The sequence below is a fragment of the Medicago truncatula genome, chromosome 8 (assembly GCF_003473485.1).
Source record: "Medicago truncatula cultivar Jemalong A17 chromosome 8, MtrunA17r5.0-ANR, whole genome shotgun sequence".
NCBI classification, from domain to species: domain Eukaryota; kingdom Viridiplantae; phylum Streptophyta; class Magnoliopsida; order Fabales; family Fabaceae; genus Medicago; species Medicago truncatula.
Window position 1 is genome coordinate 42,649,073 of NC_053049.1, and position 27,802 is coordinate 42,676,874.

The 27,802-nt window shown below is 30.6% G+C and overlaps 2 protein-coding genes across 2 annotated transcripts; both read right to left on the reverse strand.

The window, feature by feature from the left end:
* Positions 1-6,761: 6,761 nt before the first annotated feature.
* Positions 6,762-9,001, reverse strand: LOC11442562 (probable WRKY transcription factor 13). Its single transcript, XM_003630083.4, has 3 exons — positions 8,621-9,001; positions 8,065-8,313; positions 6,762-7,241 (listed from the first exon to the last, which is right to left on the reverse strand). The coding sequence occupies exons 1-3, from the start codon at positions 8,908-8,910 to the stop codon at positions 7,076-7,078; spliced, it is 705 nt and encodes a 234-aa protein (XP_003630131.2). The 5' UTR covers positions 8,911-9,001; the 3' UTR covers positions 6,762-7,075.
* Positions 9,002-21,440: 12,439 nt separating this feature from the next.
* On the reverse strand, positions 21,441-27,280 carry LOC11427451 (neutral/alkaline invertase 3, chloroplastic). Its single transcript, XM_003630086.4, has 7 exons — positions 27,102-27,280; positions 25,985-26,727; positions 25,073-25,238; positions 24,750-24,961; positions 22,480-22,973; positions 22,348-22,396; positions 21,441-22,062 (listed from the first exon to the last, which is right to left on the reverse strand). Exons 2-7 carry the CDS (start codon positions 26,681-26,683, stop codon positions 21,745-21,747), a joined length of 1,938 nt encoding a protein of 645 aa, XP_003630134.1. The 5' UTR covers positions 26,684-26,727; positions 27,102-27,280; the 3' UTR covers positions 21,441-21,744.
* Between the last annotated feature and the right edge of the window lie 522 nt (positions 27,281-27,802).

Sequence of the window (27,802 nt, forward strand, 5' to 3'; positions counted from 1 at the left end):
CGGATATACTTTTGCATTAAATTAAAAAATATAAAAATAAAAATGTGTATTTTTTTTCTTCTTTGTCGTGGCTGTGTTCACCTTTCATATATTATGCATTGTTCATACCAATTGAGATAAGCTGAGACAATAAAAATGTGTTATTTTTTTGTTGTGTCCACAATTGAAACCGCAAACTTTGCATTATTATACATTGTTCTTACCAACTGAGCTCTCACAAAGACAATAAAAATGTGTATAAACGACTAGGAGACAATACCCTATATGTTTGTATTCCTTCTTTTTTATAAAAATATTTATAAAAAAAAAAAACACGGTATTAAAAAAAGTCATTGAAATAATAAAAATTGTATGAAAATAAATTAATAATTGGTATATTTGAAAAATAAGTAATACATGCATCTAGTGATTTATAATGAGCCTTAAATCTAGAGACCACCTTTTTTTTTTAAATAGTCTTATAATTAGAGATTTAGAAAGTATTTATCACTCTCCTAATTTTTATTTTTTTTATTTACATAGAGGGTCGAAAGCCTAAAAAAGAAAACAAATTACAAATGAATTAGACGATTAAACAAATTACAAATGGAGAAAACAAATTTAACATTCAATCCAATTTCCATTTGCAATGCGATACAATTAAAAAAATATTTAAAAAATATTTTCTTAATTTTTTATAATTATTCTCAATTAAAATAATTAACAAACCATAATAATAATTTCATTGAAAGTTTCTTTAAAAAAAGAAAAAGAAAAAAGTTGAAGGACCAACATCAAAGTGCAGGGACTAATAATATTTTTAACTAAAATAATAATTAAAGTTGGAACTTTTTTGTCTTTTAGTGTGCCACGTGGCGTGGAATGATTAGTTCGCGTGACACGCCGTTAGTTTTGTTTTTTACAAAGTGCAGGGACTAATGTGAAATAAAAATAAGTGCAAGGACAAATGTTAAAGTTGGGCAAAAGTGTAGGGACTAATTACATATTTAAGCCTAAATTATATAAAAAGGTTTTAAAAATGAGTTTGTTCATTATAAGAAGAACTATTGATCAAGAAGGATATTGCTAGAACTCATGATAGATATTATTCAATTTTTTTGTATAATATCATGTACCTAACATGATGATTGATTAATACTTATTTATGAATTTTATTTGATTGACAAATTATTTGTTATTTTAATTTTTTTTATCTAATATCAAATACTCCTTACACATTAAAAACATGTTTTTGTTAGTATTTTTTTTTGTGGTGTTCGAGATTCGAACCCCGAACCTTGCATATATCATGCATTGTTCTTATCAACTGAGTTAAACTTTAGTATATAAACTAAGATATTGATAATGTACATTTGCATTTACGTTTTAATTATTTTACGCTCATTATGAGACAAAGATATTAAATTTTAGGGATTAGGGTGTATAGAAAATTCAAAGAATTGTGTTTTGAGACATTTAGTTTTTCCACAAAGATGATAATCTTTCTTTAAGAGAAAGGTCTACGCATATTTTAAGGTTTTTACAGCTTTCACAAAGACATGAAGAAACATTTTTCGCGCTATGAATTTGATTTTTATGTATTTTCTTCAAAAAAGAAAAATTATGTTTTAAATATTTAATATCCTTTTTACTTATTTGATAAAATAAATGAATTAGTATTTTTCTTTTAAACCAAAATTGAGTATAATTAAATAAAAAATTATAATAGTGTGGATTATATCAAGATCGCAATTTTCCAATCAATTGTATAAATGTTGTTAAATTTTTTTATTGCTGAAGTCAAATCTATAAAGATTATTAAGTATAACTTGTCCTTATATAAGTTAAATTAAAAAATGAAGATTTTTAAGTATAACTTGTCGTTGTATAAGTTAATTTAAAAAAATATTTGATTTCATAAATAAATAATATTCATAATTTTTAATATATTATGATAAAATCAAACAATAAACACTACATTGTACGAAAAGAATAATATTATTTAAGGGCATTAGGATAAACCCGTGCAACACACAAGTTAAATACCTAGTACAAAATAACACTGAAACAGTGTATATAAAATAACAATAAAACAATGCATTTGAAAACGAAAAATAACGCGCAACATATCCCAATTCAGAAGAAATTGGGTCTCACTAGTAAGTCTGAAAAACTAGAATTAACTATTATCCATATCTCTTCGTATAGGATCTCATTTTGCTATATTACATCTCACTAGTAAGCCCGAAAAACTAGGAATAAAATGCATTAACACCATTTACAAATCATTAAACATTCTCTATAAAACAAAACATACCTCAAAACGTAATGAAAACTTTAACATTAAATAAATGCCTTCTTTTATTTATTTTCTAAATAATAATACACCCATTGTAGTCTACACCGACCAATATGTTACGAATCTCACACAGTTGCTCTTGAACCGTAGAAGCACGCATTAAACAATCTTGTTCTTGCTTGACTACACCGAGCAATATGTTACAAAGCTCACGCAGTTGATCTTTAACCATAGAACCACCCACGAAACAATCTTTTTCTAAATAAACACTCGTTCAACAATCTTTTTCTTGATTAACTAGACCCAACAATGCGTGTTACCCATATCAAATTTAACAAAGAATCACTCATGCAAAAATCTTGTTCTTCACCCAAAACCAATGAAGAACCCTTGGAAGAATCTAAATTGGACGGAGCAATTTTGATGGGCAAGATACTTTTAGATATTCCAAAAACCCTTTTGAAGAAAGAGTTGTTGACTAGAGGAAAGTCAGTCATCAAAATCCAAAAATAGGCTGGTGAAATTACAGGGGAAGATGATATAATTTTGTAGGAATTATATAGGATTGTGAAACTCCTGAGAACCTAAACAGAAAGCAAGGTTTTGTGACAATAGTTGTAGTAGTTGTTGAGGTGGAAGTGGTGGTGGTGGTGGAGGGGATAAAGACTGGTGAAGTATGGTTTCTTGCGGTGGTGGTCAGGGGAAGAACAAGTAGAATGGGTTTGTTGGTTTCTTTGTTTTCCATCACCATTTCAGCGCGCGTATTTTGATAGAATAAAGTTGATACTAAACAAATGTATCTTTGATAATAATATATAGTCATATTTAGGGATGTTGTTGAGTATCCATGGGGTGTGGATAATATGATACCCGTCCCTGCTCCGTTGGATACTTATAATACCCGTACCCGCTCCGCACCCGTACCCATGTGGGTACCCGCTATACAAATAACATGCGGGTATTGAAGTATCCATGGACATCCATAAAATTTTTTAATTTATTTATTTTTTAGTAGAAAGAACCAAAAATAAGCAAGGGAAAACACCCCGAAGACACCACCAAAACAACACCAAGAAATAAGCGAACGGAAGGCTAAACTAACACACCAAACAAACACATGCAGGAAACAAAAAGCATAGAAAAACCCAGGGGGTTCGGCCGGAAAGGGGGAGGCAAAAAACCCTCACCCCACCCCCCAAACAACCCCTGGAAAACCAGCACCGCAGATGAAACAGCCCATTTTTTCACTAGGATTATTTTATTTTTATTTACATTTGCTTAATAGCTTGTTTGTGTATATGATTTGGGATTAGTGGATTTTTCGCTTAGAAAGGTATTTTCGTCATTTTAAGACTAATAGTGTTTTGGTCATTGGGAGTGAGGGTAATTTAATACTTTTAAAATAAGAATTATTTTAACATTTTGAGGTGTAGAGTTGTTTCTACTAAGTTAGAGGTAACTAGTGGTAATTAATTTGGCGTGGTAAATAATGATGTTTAGCATGTTTAGCACGTAGTAATATTTTTAGAATAATTAGTGAGAGTTTAAACCCAGTATGGTTTGTAGTAACTAAGCACGTTAAGGAGGTAGAAAAGAAAGTGGCTAATGAGAGAATTAGGGTTAGAAAACATTTCATAACAATTGATAGAGTGACTTGTGAGAGAAAGTGTGAAGGTAGAGAGAAGAATAGAAGAGGAAGAACTTGAAGGAGAGGAAAACCTAGAGCTAAGGAGCCTAAGGGGAGATTGAAGCCTAAACTAGAGCAGGTAAGGGGGATAGTTCTATTTCGTTAAATAATCTAGAAATCTTCCTTTTCATTTTTAGGACATAATCACTTTTGAATGAATTGTGTTTTTTATAATTTTGAATGTTGATTTTCGTGCTCATAATTGTGTGATAAAATTGAGTATGTGAAATTTGTTGAAATCTTGTTGTGGGTACTAAAATTTCATAGTTTAATTTAACTATATTGAAATGATGACTTTGAAGTTTTAGTTTAAAATGTTAAAAATGATGATGTTGTTGTTACTTGATGTTGAGTTCATGATGAATATGTGATAAATATTGTTGATGAGAATTCATGAATTTGATGAAGTTTGAATAAGTTGTTGGTATTTTGTTGATTTTTGAAAAAAAAGGGTCGAGAATGGTGAAGTTTGATTATAATGAATTGAAGTGAATTGATGATGTTGTTGTGTTGAGTTAGGTTGAATGAAATTTCTGTTTTGAACTATAAGTTTTGGATGTGAGATTGTTTGGAAAAAAATGGGTTTTGAATGAAAAGTTGTTTTAAGTGTTTTTGAAAAATAAGTGATTATGAGGGAATTGGAGTAAGTTGTATTATGAAACATGTGACATAGCTATTTTGGAGATTTTTATTATTTGTTGATGAGATGATATGATATTATTCCGCTGTTAGTTTTGAAAAAAAATTAATTATGATATTTTGGAGATTTTTATTATTTGTTGATGAAATGATTATATTATTTGCGTGATTTACCGCTTTGAGAGTTTAGGGTGTTACAAAACTCAAGATGCGAAGGAACCACTTTCAAGCTAAGAGTTTCGCTTTATCCACCACAGGCCTCTCAATGTGTAAGCCACCAGCAAAAATAAGGTCATAGAATTGTGAGACGGAGAGAGTAATAAAAAGGATGTTCGCTTGTTCTCGCGGTCGGTGGGCTGATGGTGAAGGAGGCTCTAAGTATTGTAATGATAAGATTTTTTTTAAATGATAAATGTTGATGGTTAGTTGTTAGATTAATTTTATCTCCTTCATCTGAATTGAACACACAATCTTCAACTTCTTAATTCTTAACTCAAACCCCGATAACGATTAGATTATTGAGACTCCTCAACCCTTATGAAGCATTATTGATAAAGAGTACTCTATTGTTGCATACATTGATCAGGCCATCGTGATCTAAGTCCATAATTCGACAGACATGTATATTGTGAGTTATACTTGAGGAGCCATGTGGTTAATACCCTGACTCTTAACTTTAACGGTAGCATGAAACTGAAAATCTAAGGTATGTCTTTGGTTTCATGTAATCATGCGAAGGAATGTTGGATCACAGATAATACTATTTGGCAAATAATAACAGCCTCACTACATTAAGTTGAATGAGTTGAGGGATTACGAACTAATGGATACACATAAGATAACGGGTCAAAGGACCAAATAATAAAAGTTTTTATTAAAATTAAAATAAGGATACGCATAAGAAAAAATTAAAATTGAGTTAAAGAAAAAAAAAAGTAAAATTATTTTTCTTTAAAAATACAGAGTCAAGACATAAATCCTTGGATTGGTCGTGATTTTTTCACATGTACATATATTTTGTTTTTATTAAACTAAACTTACCTACCACCTTTGTAGGTATTGAATTTTTAAATCTTACTCGAATTCAATTCAAGTATATTTACACAAACTCAGTTCAAACACGCTTATGTGAACTCAATTTAAGTATATTTACAAAAATTCAGTTAAAGTTGAAGTATGCTTAAACAAGGTTGGTCAATTTGAGTTTTTTGGAAGCTGAGTCCGAGTGCGAGGTTTTTAAAACCTGACAGGCGGTGCAAATAGAAATTTTCCTGGAGTTGAAGTTGTTCCATTATCCATTCTATTCGATTCTCTCTCCGTAAACCTTTTTATCCTTATTGCTTGACCATGTTAATTTTTACTTTCTACACCGTCAGAAACAATTGCACAAAAAACTACCCCTTCCCATTTAAAACAAATAATTATTACAAAAAAGGTCCATCAGTAATCTGACATGTCAACATATGTAAACCATATATTGTCAAAACAATGATGTCAAGTATATATAATTTGTCAAGTGAGAATATTTAGACTTCATAACATAAGTAATAATAATAAGCAAGACTTCATGTGATTCTAATTATCCTTTAGTAGAGTAGGGTCCCTATCTTCTAGCTTTATCTACTTGTTTTCAATATGTATATAGACTAATAGACAGCTACAATACATGCAAAAAAAAAAAACCTAAGAAAATACTCCCCCGGACTTTATTATAAGAAATAATTGACTTTTTTTGTTCATAGAATAATTAATGTATCTTGTTATAAATATAAATTAGATACACCACTTACACAATAAACCTAAAAAATCAATTTTTTCTTATAATAAGAACCGAGTAACTTAAATTTTGTTCAATAATTATAATGATGACCAGATCGTATAAAGTAAATAAAAAATATTCTTTTAGATGGTATTTGAATTTTCTCAATTTTAACTTTGATAAAATAATTTATAATATTCTTTCATTTTGAAAATACTTCTAACCTAGTAAATAACTCTTTAATACACTCCAAAGGAGCAATACACCACTCACACACACACAAAAATCACTTCTACGATGTAACCTTTATCCGATCAACCAACCTCTACCATTACCTAAAAAATCCTATCATCCAAACACAGAAAATTGAATAGGCAAGGCAAAACTATAAAATATGGTTACAATTCACAAATGTTAATCACTATCATTATTATATTTTGATTGGAACACCATACTGGATATATATTCAAAATGCCATGCATCTAGAGAACACCAAGACTAAATAAAAACATGAAAAATCAGCAGTCATATGGTGCGCTTGGAAGGGATGAAAAAAATCTTAACATGTTCAAATACATTTATCAATTTGACTCCATTCTGTACTTATTTGATCGTTTTCATCTCGACAAAGCACACCTAGACCTTTAATATTAGTAGAAAACATACATATACATTTATAAATGTAGCATTATTATACATGTTTGTGTATGAACTACCATAAGAAATTGTCAGATTGAGTTTGAGAGTCTTCAAGATCATTGGAAGGAGAGTGTACATGTCTTCCTTCATATGTTGTTATTACCATCCTTGGATCTTCAGCTAAGCGCTCCACACGTTTCTTTACACGACAATTCTCCTGTGTGCAACGGTAATAGCTTCTACACATTTTTAATATGAGACAAATTAACTTGGTAATTAATCAGCAGTCCAAAATAAAGTACGTTAGTAATTAGTTGTGATGAAAAAGAATCTTTAACATTTGAGGGTCATAATGAAAGGAATCTTTAATTATCCTTACATTAAAACCTTCCCGAAACCAGTTAATTAAAGCTAACTAGTTGTGATGAAAAAGAAGTAATGAAGGAAAGAGGGATGTGGAGATTGGAGGGAGAACATATGTTGCATGTTTGGGACACAATGAATCAAGGTTCCAATATACAGTAGAGTACTCCCTCCATTCATTTTCTTTTGATGTTTTAGCTCTTGACATAAGTTTTAAGGAGTAATTAAAATATATAAACATTTGTGTGTTTTTTACTTAAATATCCTTATTTATCATTAAATTCACATGTGATAAACCAAATGTCATAACTACTTTAATAGTTTATTGTGTTTTCCAACAAGGGTAAACTTGAGAAAACAATAATAAATTCACCAAAACATCAAAAATTTTAGAATATAGTTGAAGTTCTAAAACATCACAAGAAAAAGAATGGAGGAAGTACTATCAAATCAAATATATTAATTCTTTCAAATTATTACTCCCTCTCCATAATAATAACCACATTTGACCATTTTGTATAGATTAATTAGAGGCACGGTTAGGAAAAAAAAAATACAATTAAAACTATATTAAAAATTAAAAGCAACAAACTTTTTGATCTTTTTTCCAAATGAAATGTGACAATTATTACGAGATTAATTGAGTAATTATCAAAGTAAGACAAAAAAAGAGAACCTTTGAATTTTAGTTTCATATACCTGGGATGTTGGGTGTTCTTTACAACTTTTTGTCCATACTTCCTCCACTTGTAACCATCATCCAACACATCCACATCAGTACTCAATGTTTTGAAGCAAAACCTAGGCTCTCTCACTTTCTTTCTTCCCTTCATTTTCTTCATTTTCATGGTAGTAGAAACACCCAAATGATTATCACGATGATCTACTCCATTTCTTTTACCACTATTATTCATGCAATTACTTATTACTTCTCCTCCCAATATTGCCCTATATTGAGACAAATTTACAACATCCATCAAACCATCGATATATCAATCTCTTTAGCAAGATTAAAAAAAATAGTCAATTAACTAATTAGCTAAAACAAATTGAAGTAGCAAAGGAAATTTAAAAACGAAAAATATGGTAACCAATAAATATGTCTCTAATGTAATCTCTAAGTGTTGGAGACATCAAATTTGGTAAAATATGGTAACCAATAAATATTAATTTTTCCGTCTCTAATTTTCATTTTTATTAACCTTTTTCGATACATGATAAAACAAATATGAGAATTGAACTGTTTTTGTCTCACCATGGATTTACAATGGATCCATGCAAGGATAGGAATGGAGTACTTCCTCCAAAGCTAGAAGTGAGGTATTCTTTTGATTTTTGAGGATTGGTTGTGAGTAGGGTTTGTGTTAGGTTTGATGTAGAATCTGATTCAGATGTAAGTGAAGAAGCTATGGAACTGAAGGCTTTCAAAGATTGATTGCAATCTAAAGAAGGGAAAGTAAGGTTTGTTGGGAAAGGAATGAACCCCATTTGTGTGGAAATCTGATTCTCCTCCTCAAATAAGTGGTGGTCAATAATTTGGGACATCACTTCTTCTTATGATCTCTCTATCCTTCTCCCTTTTCTTCTCTATATATAGTTGGTGATCTTTCTAGAGCTAGCAAAGAGGTTAGGTGCAACTTATATAGTGGGTTTCTCTCAAGCCTTTGGGACGACACATACATATACCCCCCTTGCCCTTGGTGTCAAAAACTCACTTAATAAATAATTAAAATATATAAAAAGTAATGTAGTGTCAAATATGATACTTAATATCTTGCTCCCTCCGTTTTAAAATATATGTTCAATTTTTACAATGTGCACTATTCACTTGACTTACTTTTTAACTAATGTATAAATACAAATATTAGCATGGAAGATGTTGTTTGATTTGTTTCGAAAAAAATATTTTTAAAATATTAAATTTTTATAATTTTTTACTTTAAATAATTAAAGATATTAACAGTCAAAATTGTACATTAATATATATGAAGTTATTGATTTGGATATATATTTTAAACCGGAAGGAGTATACTACTCCAATAAAACTCTAGCATATATAATAAATTGAGTGAACAAACTAGCAAAAAGTTGAAAAAGGAACCTAAATATATGCTACTAAAAGTTAATGTAAGAGAGACTTTATAATTAGTAACTATTCAAACAAAGCTGGCGGTTTGCTGCATGTTATTATAGTGATGTACTATTTGTCTAAAAAGCTTATAAATTCCACCTCCTAATTTGTCACAGTAAAATTCCACTAACAATAAATATGTAAGGTCAACAATACACGACAAAATGTCTCAATAGAGTAGTATAGTAGCTATATATCTTTGTTTGGGATGTTGCCTTCCCTAAAACTGTATGAAATCCCATGCAATATCCTCGTTACTGTAGATAATAATGATATTACATGTACCAAAGTGAAACTTGTTGAGTGCACAATAATAGAAATGGTAATATAAGTAAAAAATTATTGAAATCATTATATTCATCAATTCAAAATAAAGTATTTTTAAAAAAAGTGAAAAAAGATCATGGCCGGTTTATAGGTGCTCTTTTGGATTATTTTATTATAAAGTTGTTAGTAATTCCTTTAATAAGATTTTATTTACAAAATCAACTCTTGTTATACTTCATTATTGAAAGAATTCAAGTCTCTCATAGAATAAAGATTAAATTCAACGAGAGCTCATAAATAGTAATGACAATCTTCTCTTACAAATAAGTTTTTTAACATCGATTGAGTTGATCTAATTCAAATATAAGACTTATCTTGATGGATGGTCTAAATGAATGCATTTTTCTTTTGTTCTTTTGAGTTGCCTTTTTCTCTTGTCAAAAATGCCCTTAATTTTTAATACAAATAACACATGTATTAAATAGATAAGAATAAATTTAAATATTAAAAAAATGTAACAAACATGATATAAATATAGACTAGATAACCTTCATAAAAGACACCTCAAGGTGTGATTTCCACTTTTTAGTTATAACTTTGCTAAAAGACACCTTCATAAAAATTAATTGGTGTCTTTTAACAAATGTTAATAGAATAACTTGCTAAAAGACACCTTCATAAAAGGTGTCTTCTAGCAAAACCATATATATATGTTTTTTTTTTTCATTTATCATTTAAAAAGTCTAACAAACTAGATGACTATATTTATGCTTACTTTTTTTATTATCCCAATTATACCCTTAAACAACTTTTTCTACAATAAAGATTGTTGTTGGTGTCATTAAGAAAGAATTTAGATTTTTTTTGTTATATTGTTAGTGTCATTGAAATAGATAATCATTGTTAGTTTGGTTTGTTATAACTTGAAAACAACAAAAATTTATATATTTTAGTTTTAATCAAAATTTTATAAAAAAAAACACTGTTCATAATTTTCAAATGTTAGCGCAATAAAAAGAGTGGAAAGAGTGCTCGTCTTTTCGCTAGTGATACATAAATGTAATATGAGTTGAAATTTACATTCGCTTTGTATTTCAAAAATATATAATATTCAATCTCACATAACATGTATGACTTCAAGAGTCATACTTTTTTTTTTGAAGAAGTTAAAATGAAATTTATTTAAAACACAAAGAATCCTAGCAAGCACAGGGAATGTTAAGCCATAAGACTTAAAGAGCAACATACAAAGGAAAAGTGTCCGCATATGCGGAACACCCAAACAAACACCCATGTATCGAATATAAACTTTTATGAGTAAACCAAAAACACCCTCCAAATCGTTAAAAAACCTCTCTAAATAACCATTAAACATACCAAAAACCCATGTAACTGCACCTTAAACAAACCACACCAGTTAACATCCGTGTATTTGAAAACCAAGAAAACCCACAAAAAGCATAACCACCGGTACAAGCACCACCACCAAAACTACCATTAACCACCAAAAAGCCACCAGTAATCCTCACAAAAAACAGCATCAGCCACCACAAAAACCAATAAACTCCACTGACCCTCTCATCAGCCACCACCGCACACCCCTAGCCATCACACAACCACCACGAAAACAACTACGACGTTTTCGATGCTCTCTATCACCACTTCATCACCACCAACACGCAAGTCCACCACCACACCACTACAAGTCAGACTCTTCTCTCCACCGATCCACCAAAACAACATCGTCGACAGCACTACAAAACCACCACGTCATCGCCGCCTTCACCTTCTATCATCGCCAAAACCGTGCCCTACTCCACTACAACACACCAACAAAAAATAAAACACGCAACATTTCAAATCGAAAAAAGTCTCCGCCGTTTCGAAGAGGAACAAAAAAAATCAAACACACACAAGACCATCGGAGAACAGCAACCTTAACGCCGGCGCCGACAGATCTGGCGTTTAGAGGTGGTGCAGAGGATTGGTGTCACTCGTCGCACCACCACCCTGACCGGCTACATCTTGCAAATTGAGGGTTTGGATTGGGGTGGAAGAAGGTGTAAGCGGCGGATGTTTGTTAGAGAGATGCGAGTTTGTTAAATTAATAAATCAAAAGTAAAATTCTCAAATTTAGATTACACTCAAAATTAAATTGTAGATTATGAGTATCCAAGTTTTTGTTAAATTAATAAATCAAAAGTAAAATTCTCAAATTTAGATTACACTCAAAATTAAATTGTAGATTATGAGTATCCAAGTTTGATCTTTAATTTAAATAGTACTTAATACTTAAAGTTTATATACGAGCTATATACTTTAATAAAGATTGTTGGTGTCATTAAAAAAAAAATTAGATTATATTTTTTTATTATATTGTTGGTGTCATTGAAATAAATAATCATGGTTTGTTTGGTTTGTTATAACTTGAAAGCAACAAAATTTATATTTTAAGTTTTAATCAAAATCAAAATTTCATAAAAACACTGTTCATAATTTTCGAACGTAAGCGCAATAAAAAGAGCAAAAAAATGGCCACGTGAATGCCGTCTTTTCGTTAGTATCTTATAAAGTTTATGGTTAATAGGTCTTTACCCCCCTGCAATATAGGTCATTTTCGGTCTTCCTCCCTGTAAAATATTTTTTTTGATTTACCCCCTGTAAAATATTTTTGTTTTGATCTATCCCCTTAATAGGCCAAACAAAAACCAATTTTTTTTTTCAAGAAATTTTCGTTTTTGTTTGGCCTATTAGAGGGGTAATTCAAAACAAAAATATTTTATATGGGGTAAATAAAATAAAAATATTTTACAGAGAGGAAAACCGAAAATGACCTATATTACAGGGGTAAAGACCTATTAACCTTAAAGTTTATATACGAGTTTAGATCATCTTTACATAAAAATAAGATGAGAATGTTGCATATTTATAAATTTTTAACGACTTTATCCCTTTTAAATATGAAACTTTGATTTTTTTTTTTCCCTACTTTTCTTACACCATTTTTGTTAAAGGAATATCATAGACAATGATGATGGATATTGGATACAATATCTATCACTACATTTCAGCATCGGCGGTGAAGTATCATTATGAAGGGTGATTGCTTATTTGACTTTTCACAACGAAAAGCTTATTGCCTTTTCCACAGCCCTTTTGCTCTTTAAAACTTTCTAAACTCGAGCTAACCCTACATACATGATACACCTACCTTTTTTCTCAAATTCCAAACCAAACTTATAATATTGTTATCATCTCTTGAATTAATTAAGTATGAAAATCATAATTATCTTTATATTTTCTCATGCCTAAAAATATTTGTGGACCAATCTAGCCATCGAAATCATTTGTAGTTGATTTATCTACCCGTTTGATATAACTTGGTCATTTAGCTGTTTAACTAAACACCAGGATCATGACTTCGTTTATAGAAATTTTGGTGAATGAAGTGAAAAGTAGCTGAGTAAGAAGAATTCATAGAGTAAAATAAGGATTGTATATGATGTATAGTTACTAGTATATTAAAAAAAGGATCATTGTAAAATTACGAGTAAATAATCATTTTCGTCTTTAAATATGTAATAAATAGTCACAATAATCCTTCAAAATAGCGAAATTACAAAATAGTTTATGATTGTGCACTACGCTAGTCAAATGGTCCCCAACAAGAACAAAATGCTTCTATTTCTAATCAAGAAATGCTTAGATCTTTCATACACACTCCTCGTTTTAACCCTCTGTTCGTTAACCTCGCTTCAACCCTCTAAGAACTCTAAAGGAAGTGTTTTAACTAACAAAGTGCGCAATTAAATACTATTTTATAATTTTGTTATATTGAAAGACTATTGTGACAACTTGTTATATATTTAGAGACAAAATTAATTACTTGTCCAAAAATCATATATGAACACCAAACCCTTTTTTTTTTTAACAAGCCAAAATGAAATTTGTCCAAAAATCAAAATGAACACCAAACCCTAGTGTCGGAAGATTAATATATTTTATTTTTAATCGATTGCATTGACATTTAAGTAGTCGGTTACAACAGATTGAACGTGTGACTTTTTTTGTAACTGAGACGGTTGTTTATATAACCGATTTTTTTAAAGGAATAATCAGCTTCTTTAGATATCACTCTTAAATAGTCCCTCCATTTTAAATTATATGTAGTTTTGGGAGAAAAAAAATTGTCACAAATTACATGCCCGTTTTACAATATAAATAACATTATTAAAAAAATATATAAATAATATTATTGTTGCTTTTTCTATTATATCTTTAATTTGTCTTTCTTATACCATTTATTAAAGATAATTTTGTAAAATAACTCATAATATCTCTTTCCCATATAAAATTAATAATACGTATGAAATAACCAAAACATCGTATATTTTAAAACAAAATTAAAACAACTAATAATATCTCCTACCAAATTAATAATACATTTGTATTCCATTAAAAAACAATACTATATGAAAGGCAAGTTCTATGGTACACCCAACAATTTAAGTGTATTGGTACACCAAATCCTTAAATTAATAGTTAAATGAGTTATTTTTTGTAGGAAAAAATTATTTTCTATCACCTATAATTATAATAACTAAATCTTATTTACCAAAAACGTCAACGCAATAAAATTTGATTTTTCTGAATTCTTATTACTCATAATAGAGAATTTTGAGTATTTTTTACAATAAAATGTAAAAAAATTAGTATGATTTTTATAAAAAATGAAATGATGTTTTTTTTTTTCTTCATATAAAATGATATTTTCTAAAATATATATGTCAACAAACACCTATTTTCTTCATAAAAATGATAGTTAATTTATAAAAATTGTAAGCGAGAATACCGATACACCGTAATTTACGGGTGTACCATAGAAGTCCCATATGAAAGGGGTTTATATCACGAAAAAAATGAAATATGGGGTTTTGCTGGCGTTAGGATAACGTGGTGATGATGTGAGAGTGGATACGTACCATGGGAGGAATAGTATATTGCATCATTTACAACAAGGTCCCTCGGATTATCAAATGATATATATCTTTTAAAAATGGCAATGCCTTTTCTTTTATGGTTTGAGCCCTAATTAAACTGGATAAAGGGCATGGTGGCAAACATACATCATTTCTTTTTGTCTTGCTTGTAGGATCCCATTATGACATTTCAAATTAATTACCAACTATAATCTACACTGTTCCTCAATTCACTTTTTCCTTTTTAGTCTCGTCCTTAATTTAAATCCAAAATAAAACACACACTTACAAAAACATGAAGAATTATTCTCTTGTCCCAAATTATGTTTTAAACATTTCACACGAAATATAATTAATTTTGTGTAGAAAATAGATTTACAAGTTGTTTTGTAAAATTGTACTTATAAATGATATGAGAAAGATAAATGAAAAAATTGAAAGAAGATAGAGTAATAAATCATTATGGATATAATAGAAGAAGTAACATTAATGTTTCATTGGTATATTGTAAAACAACATATAATTTAAGATAAATTTTTATTTGAAAGCGACGTATCATTTGGGACGAAGTAACAACTATTGTGTCAAATTAATTTTGACAGAAATTAGATTTTTTTTTTTGAAAGAACATGAATTAGAATCATTGCGTCAATTTTAATTTTTTTTTAAAAAAAAAATAATTTGTCAGATTTTTTTGTGTGTTAACTTGTTAGTCGAACTTGGTTTCTCTCGAATAATTTGTCTTTGATGAAATTCATTAATCACTTGAGTTCAATAGCCTAGTTTTACTTTATAGCTTTAACCTCACACAAATATCTTAAACGTGACAAATTAATCACATATCAATAACTCTATATTATTACATTTCAATATTCTAATATTAAAAAATGTAGATCCTACTTAAGATTGAAGGTCTTCATCGAGAAAGGCTCGTTTGGTGCACATGATATGATATAAATAGGATATGATATGAAACTAGATAAGGATAGGAAATGATATAGACATGATAAACATTTATCCTATCACATAACAAACATAATATCATATATATCACAATTAAATGACATAATTACCCTTGCAATTAATTATAATAGAATATAATTAAGATATTATTAATTATCCTATATTGTAAAATAAGGATTTTAGTGCTAATTATGATGAAATAATTCTAACCCACCAAAAACTAAAAATAAAAATAACAAAGGGTGAGTAGGATAGGGTTAGAAGTGAGTTTAAGTTATTCTTTCCTTTGGTGCACCAAACAACAAATTGAAACAGGATATGATAGTTTTATCCTATCATGTCTTCCTAATGTGCACCAAACAACCCCATATGTCTTATAGGTACCCAAGATCATTTCTCCATAATAAGGAGATTAACCACTTGAGTAAATTTATTCATATATTTTTTTTTGTACAAATAGGAGAAGAAGAAAAAAAACTATCAGGAAAATAAAGTCCCACTTTGATATTGTGCTATGTGTAGAGAAATGATATTTGTACAACCATTTTGCTACAATTTTTTGACAACTTTCTCTCTAATACTCATATGATGTTGTTATCCTCACTCTTCATTTTTCTCTCTCCATTGTTTTTGACCAATCAAAAGAGAGAAAAACAAAATTGTCACCAAAATTGTAATTAAATGGATGTACAAATATCATTGCTCATATGTGTATATGCCTCAAGATTGCAAGCTCTAAGCTTAGCAAGATAGTCTCCACATGCGGTATCTTCTCAAAGAGTATAAAGCTTGATATTATAAAGTAGCTGCATAGTGTTAACATGTTATGAAATCAACTTAATTGTGGTCTTTGAGTTTGAATAACACAAGTACACAGCAACTCCGAAATACCAAACTCCCAGGCCACTATTTCCATGATATATAATTCCACATGGAGGATGTTGGAGAATCCTATATTACCCACAAACTCATGGAACCAAGCACCATCAGAATTTCGAATCAATTCCCCAAAGTTTGAAATACTAGGGTTATCGAGGCTACTCCCATCAACATTCAAGATCATTTCAATACCATCATGATCGTTCCATCAAATCATTTAAAATCATTTGATTCACTTTTATGAAAATTTATATTCTCAATGTGTTAAAATTGAATTATTTGAAAATAATTTATTAATTTGAAATTTTAAAAAAGTGTTGTACATTTTTTATAAGGAAAAAAAAAAAAACGGTTTAATGATGGCGAGTTGTACTATAGGGAATGATTACCCCATGCTCCTCCTAGTTATATTATATGATCCATTCCATGGTGTGTGCAATTCTTGTCCGTATCCTGTCACTAGCTGCATTATTCTCCTTTGTTCCTGCCTTTGCTAGAGACAAGACACCCCAATCCCATGCTGCTCTTCTTACTCTACCAAGATGAGGAATTAAGCTGTTGTTGTTGTGACAAGACACTGCATGCCTCTTGCTGTACATTTCTACATTTCGAAGGCCAAATCTGAATGAAATGTTGTCTGTTTCTGCAACTCTTATCAGTGGAATGCAGTGCATTATGAAAGAATGTAATTAAATTAAATTAAAAAATACACCAAAAGCATTCATAAAATGAATAATAAGTATTGCAAATGACACAATTTCAACATTGTTAAAATTAAAAATGATGAATGAATCTACAAACAAAGAGAAACAAATAACATAAAGTAGCAAAATGTTTATAAACGTCACAAAATCAAAATGAGCGACGTGTCCATATATTTAAATATGTAATGTTAATTTTTAAATTATTGTTTAAATTTGTAATAGAATGAAGTTGATATGTCAATCTAAACCTCAAACTACAAGTATATCAAACAACATGTATTAAAACGATGAAACACAACACTGCACTCGGACAATAAAGTTATAGAAAACACAAGAAAAACCATATTGGTAATTGGTATGGTTATCACTTGGATAAAATAAAAGAGAAGTGATATAGGGAGTGATTCTGCCGCAATAGAATGACCGAAAAACACGAATCTCTGATGGATTGGAAAGAAACAAAATAGAAATGCTAAAGAGAAGACATAATTTCCTCTCTAAATACATATCAAAAGGGATTTGAAGATATCATAGTTTATCTATAAGAATAATTCTTGTATAGACACACATATTTGGATACACTAAAAAGAAAGAAAAAAAATTAAATAATATATATTTAAAATAGTTGAATAATGTGTATTTTTTAGTGCGTGTAAAAAATTTATGTGTCTAAGCAAGAATTACTTTGTCCAAACAATTAGAAAATATTCCAACCAAAACAACAAGCATGTACTAAATGAGTGTGTGTATAAAATTAATCATATGCATTGGAGAAGCTCTTAGAGATAAAACCGGTTTTTTTTTCCCAACGTGATTAATGTGAATTATAAATAAACCAAACCAAAATCTAGTCTCGCTGTTATTGAGAAGATAAATTCTTACAGAGAAAATTCATTTAAAATACATAACAGAGAAATATAATTTATCATTGAATGATCAATGATGGGAGGATGAATAGAAATTTAACCAAAAATCAGGTACTAAAGAGAAATGCTGGCTTAAGGACCCATGTTAAGATTTTTTTTTGGTTGAATATATTAAGAAATCATATATAAAAATGAACTTTAAAAAGTGTATGTTTAATATTTTAAAAATTTAAAATTTATCTTTTTTATACGATTTTTTTTTAAACTTAACTTATATCTTGGGACTCAAGTTAAATATCATTAATTAAGAGTAATGATATGTATTCAATCATTGTGTGACAACTTTATTCTTTTCTAATATTTTCTTATACCAAAAATAATAGAGAAAGAGGGACCGAGAAATTAAGAATATAATAAAAATATAAAAAAAAAAAAAAAACTTGTTTTAAGATGATTGTACAAAAATCATATCATTTAAGCTTAATTAATACATTCCTTTGGCTATTTTCTTATAGCAAAAAACAGGGTTTTAACGTTGTACTGCAATTTGATCTCCACGCTAGCTAGCTGCACTATTTTGGATTCCAAGAATAGCACGAAAAAACTGATACACACCTAGTCGTGTCTTCTAGCAGTACTTCACTTCACAAGCTAAAGCTAGCTGAAGAAGAATTCAAATCATTCTCTGTAAAAAAAGGAATAAAATGATGCAACGACAATCATGGTCGTTTAAGTGTGTGTGTATGACTGAAAATGACAGTTCAAGCTCAAGGCATTGATGTGTTTTTAGTGTCATTAATCTGGATGTTATCTGATATTGTCTCCATCACCAAATCATGACCCAAACCATGTCCTCTTGCATTTGCCGGGTGAAAAACGTTTAATTTCTACTCTTCTTTTTTACAATGCAAGTGATTGTTGCCTTGTTTATACGACTGTTATAATTTTATAAATTTTGGGTCAAATAGCTCCCCGGATCCTTTAAGTTTCATGTTTGTCTCAGATAGATCCTTTAAGTTTCTAAGATTTTAGATAGGTCATTTAAGTTTCGAGTTTGTTTTGGATAGGTCCTTTTAAATTTCTAAGGTTTCAGATAGATCCTTTAAGTTTCGAGTTTGTTTCAGATAAGTCCTTTATATTAACCTCCGTTGAGTCAAAGTTGATTTGATAGAAAGGACCTATATGAAACCTTAGAAACTTAAAGAACCTATCTGAAACCTTAGAAACTTAAACGACCTATTTAAAACAAACGTTAAACTTAAAGGATCCAAGGAGATATTTGACCTAAATTTTGAGATACCAGGTTCAATTACTACTCTCTTGTCAAAAAATAAGTTCAATTTTGAAAACACGATATTTATGTGGTGGTGATTGAATATAACCATGTAAATCATTCAAAAATAAATATTACATTAAACATTGTGATAATATTTGAGGTCCTTGTGTCAAAAAAATAATATTTGAGGTCCTTTGTTTTGAAAATGTGTTAACTCTCGTGAAAATGTAAAGGATTTAAATTATATATATATATATATATATATATATATATATATATATATATATATATATTACGTGTAATTCTTTTTAAGTATGCATCTAATTAATTATAGTGGATTTTAAGGTGAGGGTTTTATTAAGTACATCACCGATTAAACATTACTAAAAATTAGGGTTAAATATGTTTTTGGTCCCTATAAATATGTCAACTTTTCGTTTTAGTTCCTCTAAAATTTTCTTTCAACTTTTAGTCCCTATAAAGTTTTCAATCTTCACTTTTGGTCCCTCTTTTAAAGTAAACTCATATGTAGAATTCATATTATTTAATAAAATTTTTCAAGAAAAATTCAAAATATTATAAGAATGACTCCAAAAAAAATTAAGAATTTTTTAACAATACATGAATTTAATATGAATTTTTATATTGTTTATGGTTAAAAATTCATATTTAATTTGTGTTTTGTTAAAAAAATCTAATTTTTTTAGGAATTGTTTTTAGAATATTTGACACATTTCTGTACAATTTCATTAAAAAATACAAAAATTAAATTAAAAATAGGGACCAAAAATAGTGATTGAAAATTTTATAGGGACTAAAAGTTGAAGGAAAATTTTAGAGGAACTAAAATGAAAAGTTGACATATTTATAGGGACCAAAAACATATTTAACCCTAGTTTTTAGTAATGTTTAATCGGTGATGTACTTAATAAGACCCTCACCTTAAAATCCACTATAATTAATTAGATGCATACTTAAAAAGAATTACACGTAATATATATATACAATTTAAATCCTTTACATTTTCACGAGAGTTAACACATTTTCAAAACAAAGGACCTCAAATATTTTTTTTTTGACACAAGGACCTCAAATATTATCACAATGTTTAATGTAATATTTATAGGGACCAAAAATAGTGATTGAAAATTTTATAGGGACTAAAAGTTGAAGGAAAATTTTAGAGGGACTAAAACGAAAAGTTGACATATTTATAGGGACCAAAAACATATTTAACCCTAAAAACTATTAGATTAATCAAACTCACATCCTATTAAGGTGAGGTTGGTACTATGGTTACAATTGTTTTGCACACTCTTTTGCGAAATTTGCTTAAGAAATGGATGATGGACAGAAGTTTTGTTTAAGATTCTAGATGTGATAGTAGATTGAACTAAATGAATGTGATTTGGCTGGTGGGTAGCAGCAAAAAGATGATTGTTAGTGAAAGGGGAATAAAGTTGTGATCTAATGTATAGAGTGTATAATAAGATGCGAGTTGGATTAATCTAATTGCTCTTAGTAATGATCCACCGGTAAGGGACTTGATAGTACCTTCACCTTGGAATCCACTCTAATTACATTTCAACATGTAAACATCTTTCCCTAAACAAAAACATAAATATCTGTAAAGATAATTTATGAATTATCATTTATCATAACAAGGTAGCGCATGATTTAATTACATGCATGTACCAAAAAAAAAAAAAAATCACCGCCATAATTGATCTCACCCAATAATTCTTTCAATCCTGGTTCACAAAAACCGAAAATCAAATATTTTGAGAAATCCAACTCAAACAGAACAAAAAGGCTTAAAAAAACCATCCACCTTACCATTGATGGGTACAGTAAAATCAGTTCAATTTAATTTATTTTTATTACTAATTTAGAATTAGTGCAAATAACACATCACTTACATTCACAAGCACAAGGGTCCAATCTTTCAAGTGGCTATCCTTGAATTCTATGGATACCACTGCACATTTTCATAAAATTGTATATATAATATGGCGGTAACAGAAAAAGATAGTATGATATACAAATTGGGGGGAAATATTATCTCTAGAAATGTAGCACAAAAGTTTCTCATCATCTAGATTAACTGTATCTTCCGTATGCTACTTAATCCTCAAGTATTGACATCATGTTTCAATTACATTTACACATTTACTAGTATAAGACAGTTTCATCACAACCAAACCTATATATTTAGCATATTGTTTCAAGAATAATATGCTGCTAACCAGAATAAATAATGTGAAATAAAACTATCAGCTGCCCAAAAAGAACCAAATGAATTGCAATCGAAGACTCATACAATGTAGGTCTGCTTCAAATTTTTCCTCCCACGCTTTCCTTTTGGGTTGGCATTAATCAAAGCATTCACAAGATCAGAATCCTCTTCAGTTATCAGTATGTTTGCTTTACTTGGGTCTGCAAGCAGCAGCTTTGACACAAGGTATCCCGCAATTGACCATGTCTGAAACAATTGAGACTGTTTTCCAATGAATCGAGATCTTTTCGTGTCATAATATTCTGGCCATTTGTCTCTTGATATACGTCTCTCAGCAATTTCAACAGCTTTTGCAGCAATATGTGGTCTGTTCATCTTTATGCATGCAGCTGTGAGCTGCAATACACATTTTTTTATGTTAAAACATTGTACATTGTGTTAATTCAAACATGCAATGCTAAGGTGAAGAAACCAGCTAAGCTATGAAAGGATTTTGCATGTGTTAAATGAAAAAGATTTAATAGGACAGATTATGATAAGAGCTAAGGTGAAAAAAGTATAGTAGCTATAAATGACGACTGCTTCGTCATACACAGACAATATCATTTCGTTGCTGACTAATTGCAATCTAAAAATAAAATTCGGGATGCAAGTGAACCAAACTTTGTCATTGTAACAAACCTGCCAGAGCAGTGATGGCCAGGAGCCTCCATTATGGTAAGACCAAGGCCTGCAAAAAAAAATTAAATAAAATCATTTCATGAAAAATATTTTAACAGAAAAACATAAGCAGAGGAAGGTTAGATTCAATACGTGTTCTTAGGATCACTGCCGGTGATTATCTGCCACTCCTGACCTTCAAGAGCCGGATAACAAATCTTGAGTGGCATATCTGCCACCAAATCCGACCATTTGGCCTCAATAAGATCCAATATGGCATGTGATTGTTCCTCTGTGGCCATACTACTGACGACAGACCACAAGTTTCCCAGTGAAAAAAACCTGAAATCCATGTGAGCTGGTTGTAAGTTACCAATTAAGTAGCCTCCTTTGTTCGGCATCCACTCCACTAACCAAGGAGAAATCTGGTCCGGGTATATGTTGAATTTATTAACTGCATCATATGAGTACTCCTCTGTCTTGTAACGGTAAATTTCATTTAATCTTTTCATATCAATCCAATAATATTCTCTAATATGAAATGAGAGAGCGACCAGCCGATTGTTCAGTGCCCGTATAAGATCAGCTGATCCATCCTCAGGAGTAAGCATCTCACGTGCACAACGTAAGGCAGAATAAAACAGTGCCTAGAAACAGAAAAATAAAACAAAAAGCAAAAGAAAATACACATTAGATAAGTTTATTTGATCGCTGATTCCATCTTTAATTGTAACTCTTCTAAGCCTCTCAGAATCACAATGTTTTCAATAAAAACAATAATTTTATTTGACAAAAGTGATACATGCAAGCAAAATTTCAAAACATAGTACAAATTTTTTAATTTTTTTAGTTATTAGCAAAGTTTTTTTTAGGCAAGATAGAACCATTCAGGATTTGGATTCTCTGCAACTACTAAAAAATCACAGCTTCATTACTGATACACTGATAGATGAGCTGCAAAATCACAGAATTTGGGTTGGGGCTGCAGAGGCTGCATCACACTCAAGTTTTCGTTGAGATGGTAGTAGTGGAGGTCCTCAAAATGATGAAGAGAGGACATATTTCCATAGCCAAGAAGGTGATGAAGGTATGTGGTGTTGGGGAGAGTAAAGAGAAGTGTTGTTTCTAAATGTGCTGCTTCAATATAAAGAAAGGGATGTGGCTGTTTGATGAACATTAAATTAATCTAACGGCACGGGGCTGGGTGTGCTTGTGTTTTTTTTTGGCAGTTTGTTTCTTTTTCCCTGTTGCCTTTTGTGTTGGTTTTGCTCTTTGATAAGGGCAGTTGTTTTTGTTCTTGTTTTGTAGTGTGTCTTGGTTGGCTAGAGTCCTTTTGAGGCTCTCCCCATTGTATCTGCTCTTTCGCGTGCTGAGTGCATCCTGTGCTCAGTGTTTGTGCTTTCAAAAAATAAAAACGAATCTAACGTCTGAGATGTGCGTGACAGTAGGTTTTTATAATTTGTTATCAATCCAAATCCAATCATTCACACCTTCTACACAATTTTACAGTGTGATTCCCCATTTCACAGAAAGTGAAAACAAAATATAAAAAACTTGGCATGAAAGTATTTATATGGCTTAGCCAAGGCAGTTGGGAAGGAATAGTAAGACATATATGAGGAAGGTGGAAAGTTTTGGTGTCTTAGTCTTCACTTTTTTTTACCATTAACTGTTGGAATTTACAAAGGTGAAATTACACAGATTTGGGGACCTTGTGACATCAGGGACCTTCACTTCAAAACAGTAAAAGCCATGAGAAGCTTTTGATAATGTACCATACCAGCCAGAATCTATATAAAGAGATGTGTCCTTTTTGTAGTTTCAACAATTCAGTTGTGTAATTGTATAAACACAATAGTATTCTAAATTTCGAAAATCTATCATACTGATGGGGCCGGATTTGGAATATGTTATAAAACCTTATATTGCAATTAGTTTATTTACCACAAGTCTTATCCAACAGCAATACAATCAATTTCAGAATTGACTGTTGCTACTGTCTACTAATATGAATTCACCGGCACTCCAACCTCATCTTTAATCCATTCAAATTCCTAGGGCATAAAGGTTAATGTGAAGTTTCGCCTTTCATGCATAAAAAGATATAGTTAAGTCACTTTCAATTTCAAATGAATAAGAAATACCAAATACCAACTCCGTTAACAAAAATAAAAGACAAAGCATAGTCAGTACTAAGAATAAAGAACAGAAATGCTGCTCCTCAAACTAGCAAAGGAAAAATTTGTTCCTTTTTCTTGCCAAAATGGTGCAGAATCGCAGAAAACAGTATCATTAACCCAATCTATCTATGTAAATGCACTGTCATGAATAAGTCAATAAGCAGCAAAGTTTTTTTCTAACCTTAATAAGAAATAGTTAAATAAATAGCATGCTAATGAAGGAAGACAGGAAATCGCAAACACCTGAATCTCCAAAGGATGCCCGTGTATGCCCATCCTTCGATCTATCATGCAAGAACCATCAGTTACTAATAATGTTGGGAACATGTCAAAACCATCAGCAAGACACAGCTTCAAAATCATCTTAATTCCTGTTTGCACATCAACTCTCTCCTGAACAGATAAATCCCCAGAGCATTTTCCATATGCTCGTAGTAAAATAATCCACCACAGCCCTGAGATCACATGTTAAATAAGTTAAGCATTCCAAGCAGTATTATGGTAAGTTTCTTTTGTTATGTAAAAAAGAGTAAAAAAGATACTATAGATCCTATCAGTTATTTTACCGGAATCAACAGGAGCAACACGGCCAATGGCTGCCTCTCCAAAGTCGGGATCCAAAACCTCTTCCGTTGCAGAGTCATCACCTTCCAGAGGAACTGTCCGAACCTTAAAACTAGCAGGCATCAAACCTTGTCCTGGACTATGACAATCCATTGTTTTCTCCCAGCTCTGAAATTGTATATGTTTGTTCAATGCTCAAGTGTATCATAAACAACAGAGCTACCACATGACAATACATATAGGTCTTAGCCAAAGAAGTACCCACAATGAAAGATTACTAATGAAAAGTGTTATTTCCTTTAATAATGAATAGCTGAGGGGCCTGGGACACTATTCTATTCATAGACAATTAACATTAATAGTAAGTGTCATACAAAAGCTTTTTCAGCATCCTCATAGGACCCCATTGAGTAAATCACGGGAATTAAGAAAGTTGATTTTGGTATTAAATTTGTTGACAATTGTTATTGTTTTACAAGTTTATTCTTCAAGACTGAGAAATTAGTTAATGTTTTCATCAAGGTATTTATCAGAGATTGCAGAAAAAGATGTAACATTATTTAGAGTATGTTGGTAAAGAAATAATTAATGCAGTTGAATATTTGAAAGATTTTTTTATAAAAAGGGACAACAAAAAACTCAAGAGGGTCCTATACTTAGAGACGGAGGCAGTACTGTATTCACCCAAATATTTACAAGCAGATAGAGTTAGATTAGTGAGACTTTGAATTGTAATGACCAATGAATGAAATAAGTTTGTAAAGACATAACACAAAGAATAAGCACATCAGCTCAACACAATCAATTAAAAATTGAACATACGCAGCATCTCAGACATGTAAATACACGAAGTTGTATCAAATTTAGTTATGTTCCAAGAACATGCTATCAGTAATATAAGACTAAGAGATTACCTGCAGCTGAAGTGTATGAAGAATGAAATTACGAACAATATCATACTCTCCCTTCAATAGGAAAGCGACTCCAGATGGAATAAAATCACGAATAAAGACCTGGTCATAATTCAAAACATTGGTACTGTTTGGATCCTTTGCAGCAATAGTTCCAATAGGATTCCCACAATAATTAACTACAGACTCCCTCAGTAGATCCCATGCTTCTTCCTCAATAGAGTTGAGGCTAATTGTACCAAGATTTTTCGTGACAGTCCCATTTGTAACATTAGATGACAAAACCTCTTTTTCCTGTTCCAACAGTTGAACATCTTCAAACTCTAAAGAAGACTTTGCACTCATCACATTGCTAACCAGACTAGATTTTTCAACATCACTCGCAAACCTAGATCCATTACCGTCTCCTGAAGTTATGCCACTCACATTTTCAGCCTTTTGGCATTTACATGTCTGCAACCATGGATGACTATAGGTCTTATAGTCACAGAAACTGACACTGGTCAATGGAAATCGATGAGGCCTTAACTGGCTTTGAAGCATGCCAGAGCTCTCAATTAAAAACCTATGCCTTGAGGATTTTTTCTTCATATATTTTGTTAGCAACTGGGAAGTGTTGACAAAAGGCTCATTATACCCTCCGGATTGAGGAACAACACTGGACAGAACCTGAAAAACGGCTTTGGAAGCACCGAAAGACATGCTGGTTTTAAAATAAGGAACCCTACCACCTAAAATTTTACCTCCTGTAGAGTAAAAATTGAGATTACAACCAATGAGTGAGAACTACTTAACAAAATTGGATGATAATAGCATTGCAATTTCAATTATTAAAAATATTGGCTGAGATGGTAACAAAGACACGAATACCGAACACGACACTGACATGTAGTCAAAGGTATTAATTAAAAAACAAATCCATAACATACTAGGTCACCTAATTAAGATAGAAATGGCAATACATGATGAAAAATAAACAGTGGAATTATGATCTAAAATAGTTTCTACTAGGTACCCATAAAAAAAAAATAATAATAATAATAATATTAAGGAATTCAAACTCTGAAGCAAGTGGAGAGAGTGTTCTGAATGGTTTCTCAATTGAACAGAACGAACGAACCTTTTGAGCCGAAAAGCACTGAGAATCTGAGACTCTCGTGTGTGTATCTTCAGATTCTGTATATTCGTTCGTAATTAAATTCTCACTCGCACAAAATGCATCGCAAACTATTTATTTTCGTTCTTTCTTGTGATGAGTGATTTGTTTTCTTTTTAGTTTTTCTTATCTTGGACTCTTTTCTTTTCCAATTCTAGGTTTTTTTTTTTTTTTACTTTCTTGCGTATGCCACGTGACATTCTGTTCTGGCATCACCTGGGCCTCAAAAGTAGTAAATGAATCAAACAAAATAGAGATTTTTGGTGTGCCACAAAATACTACTAGTAGTATACTTTTTAATTTTGTCTGCTTAATGAATAAGGATATGATTGAATGTCATGAAAAAAAAAAAAACTTGCATCAACATAATTTATGGTGGCCTCGTTTAATCATCTCTATTTCTATTAAGAAATTATCCCGTGTTTATAAAACAAGGAAAAATATTGTTAGCAATTGTAATAAAAGAAGTAGAAAATTTTGGTACAATTACTTATGTGCTTTTTGAGAAAATTATGGATTTGAGGAAATCATTGTATTTTTAATTAAAAACCACACGAAATGCATCTAAGGAATTGTACCTAAGTTTTCTCCATAAAAGAATACGGTTGGTTGGGGCCACGAGCTTAACTCAGTTGTTAATCACAATATGTAAGATTTAGGGTTCG

Coding starts and splice junctions, on each gene's coding strand:
- LOC11442562 (XM_003630083.4), bottom strand. CDS start 8,910: ATGTCCCAAATTATTGACCACCACTTATTTGAGGAGGAGAATCAGATT. Junction 8,314..8,620: donor GGATCCATTGTAAATCCATG/GTGAGACAAAAA, acceptor GTCTCAATATAG/GGCAATATTGGGAGGAGAAG. Junction 7,242..8,064: donor AAGAACACCCAACATCCCAG/GTATATGAAACT, acceptor AAAAATGTGTAG/AAGCTATTACCGTTGCACAC.
- LOC11427451 (XM_003630086.4), bottom strand. CDS start 26,683: ATGTCTTTCGGTGCTTCCAAAGCCGTTTTTCAGGTTCTGTCCAGTGTT. Junction 24,962..25,072: donor TGTTGCTCCTGTTGATTCCG/GTAAAATAACTG, acceptor ATGTGATCTCAG/GGCTGTGGTGGATTATTTTA. Junction 22,063..22,347: donor GGCCATCACTGCTCTGGCAG/GTTTGTTACAAT, acceptor TGTGTATTGCAG/CTCACAGCTGCATGCATAAA.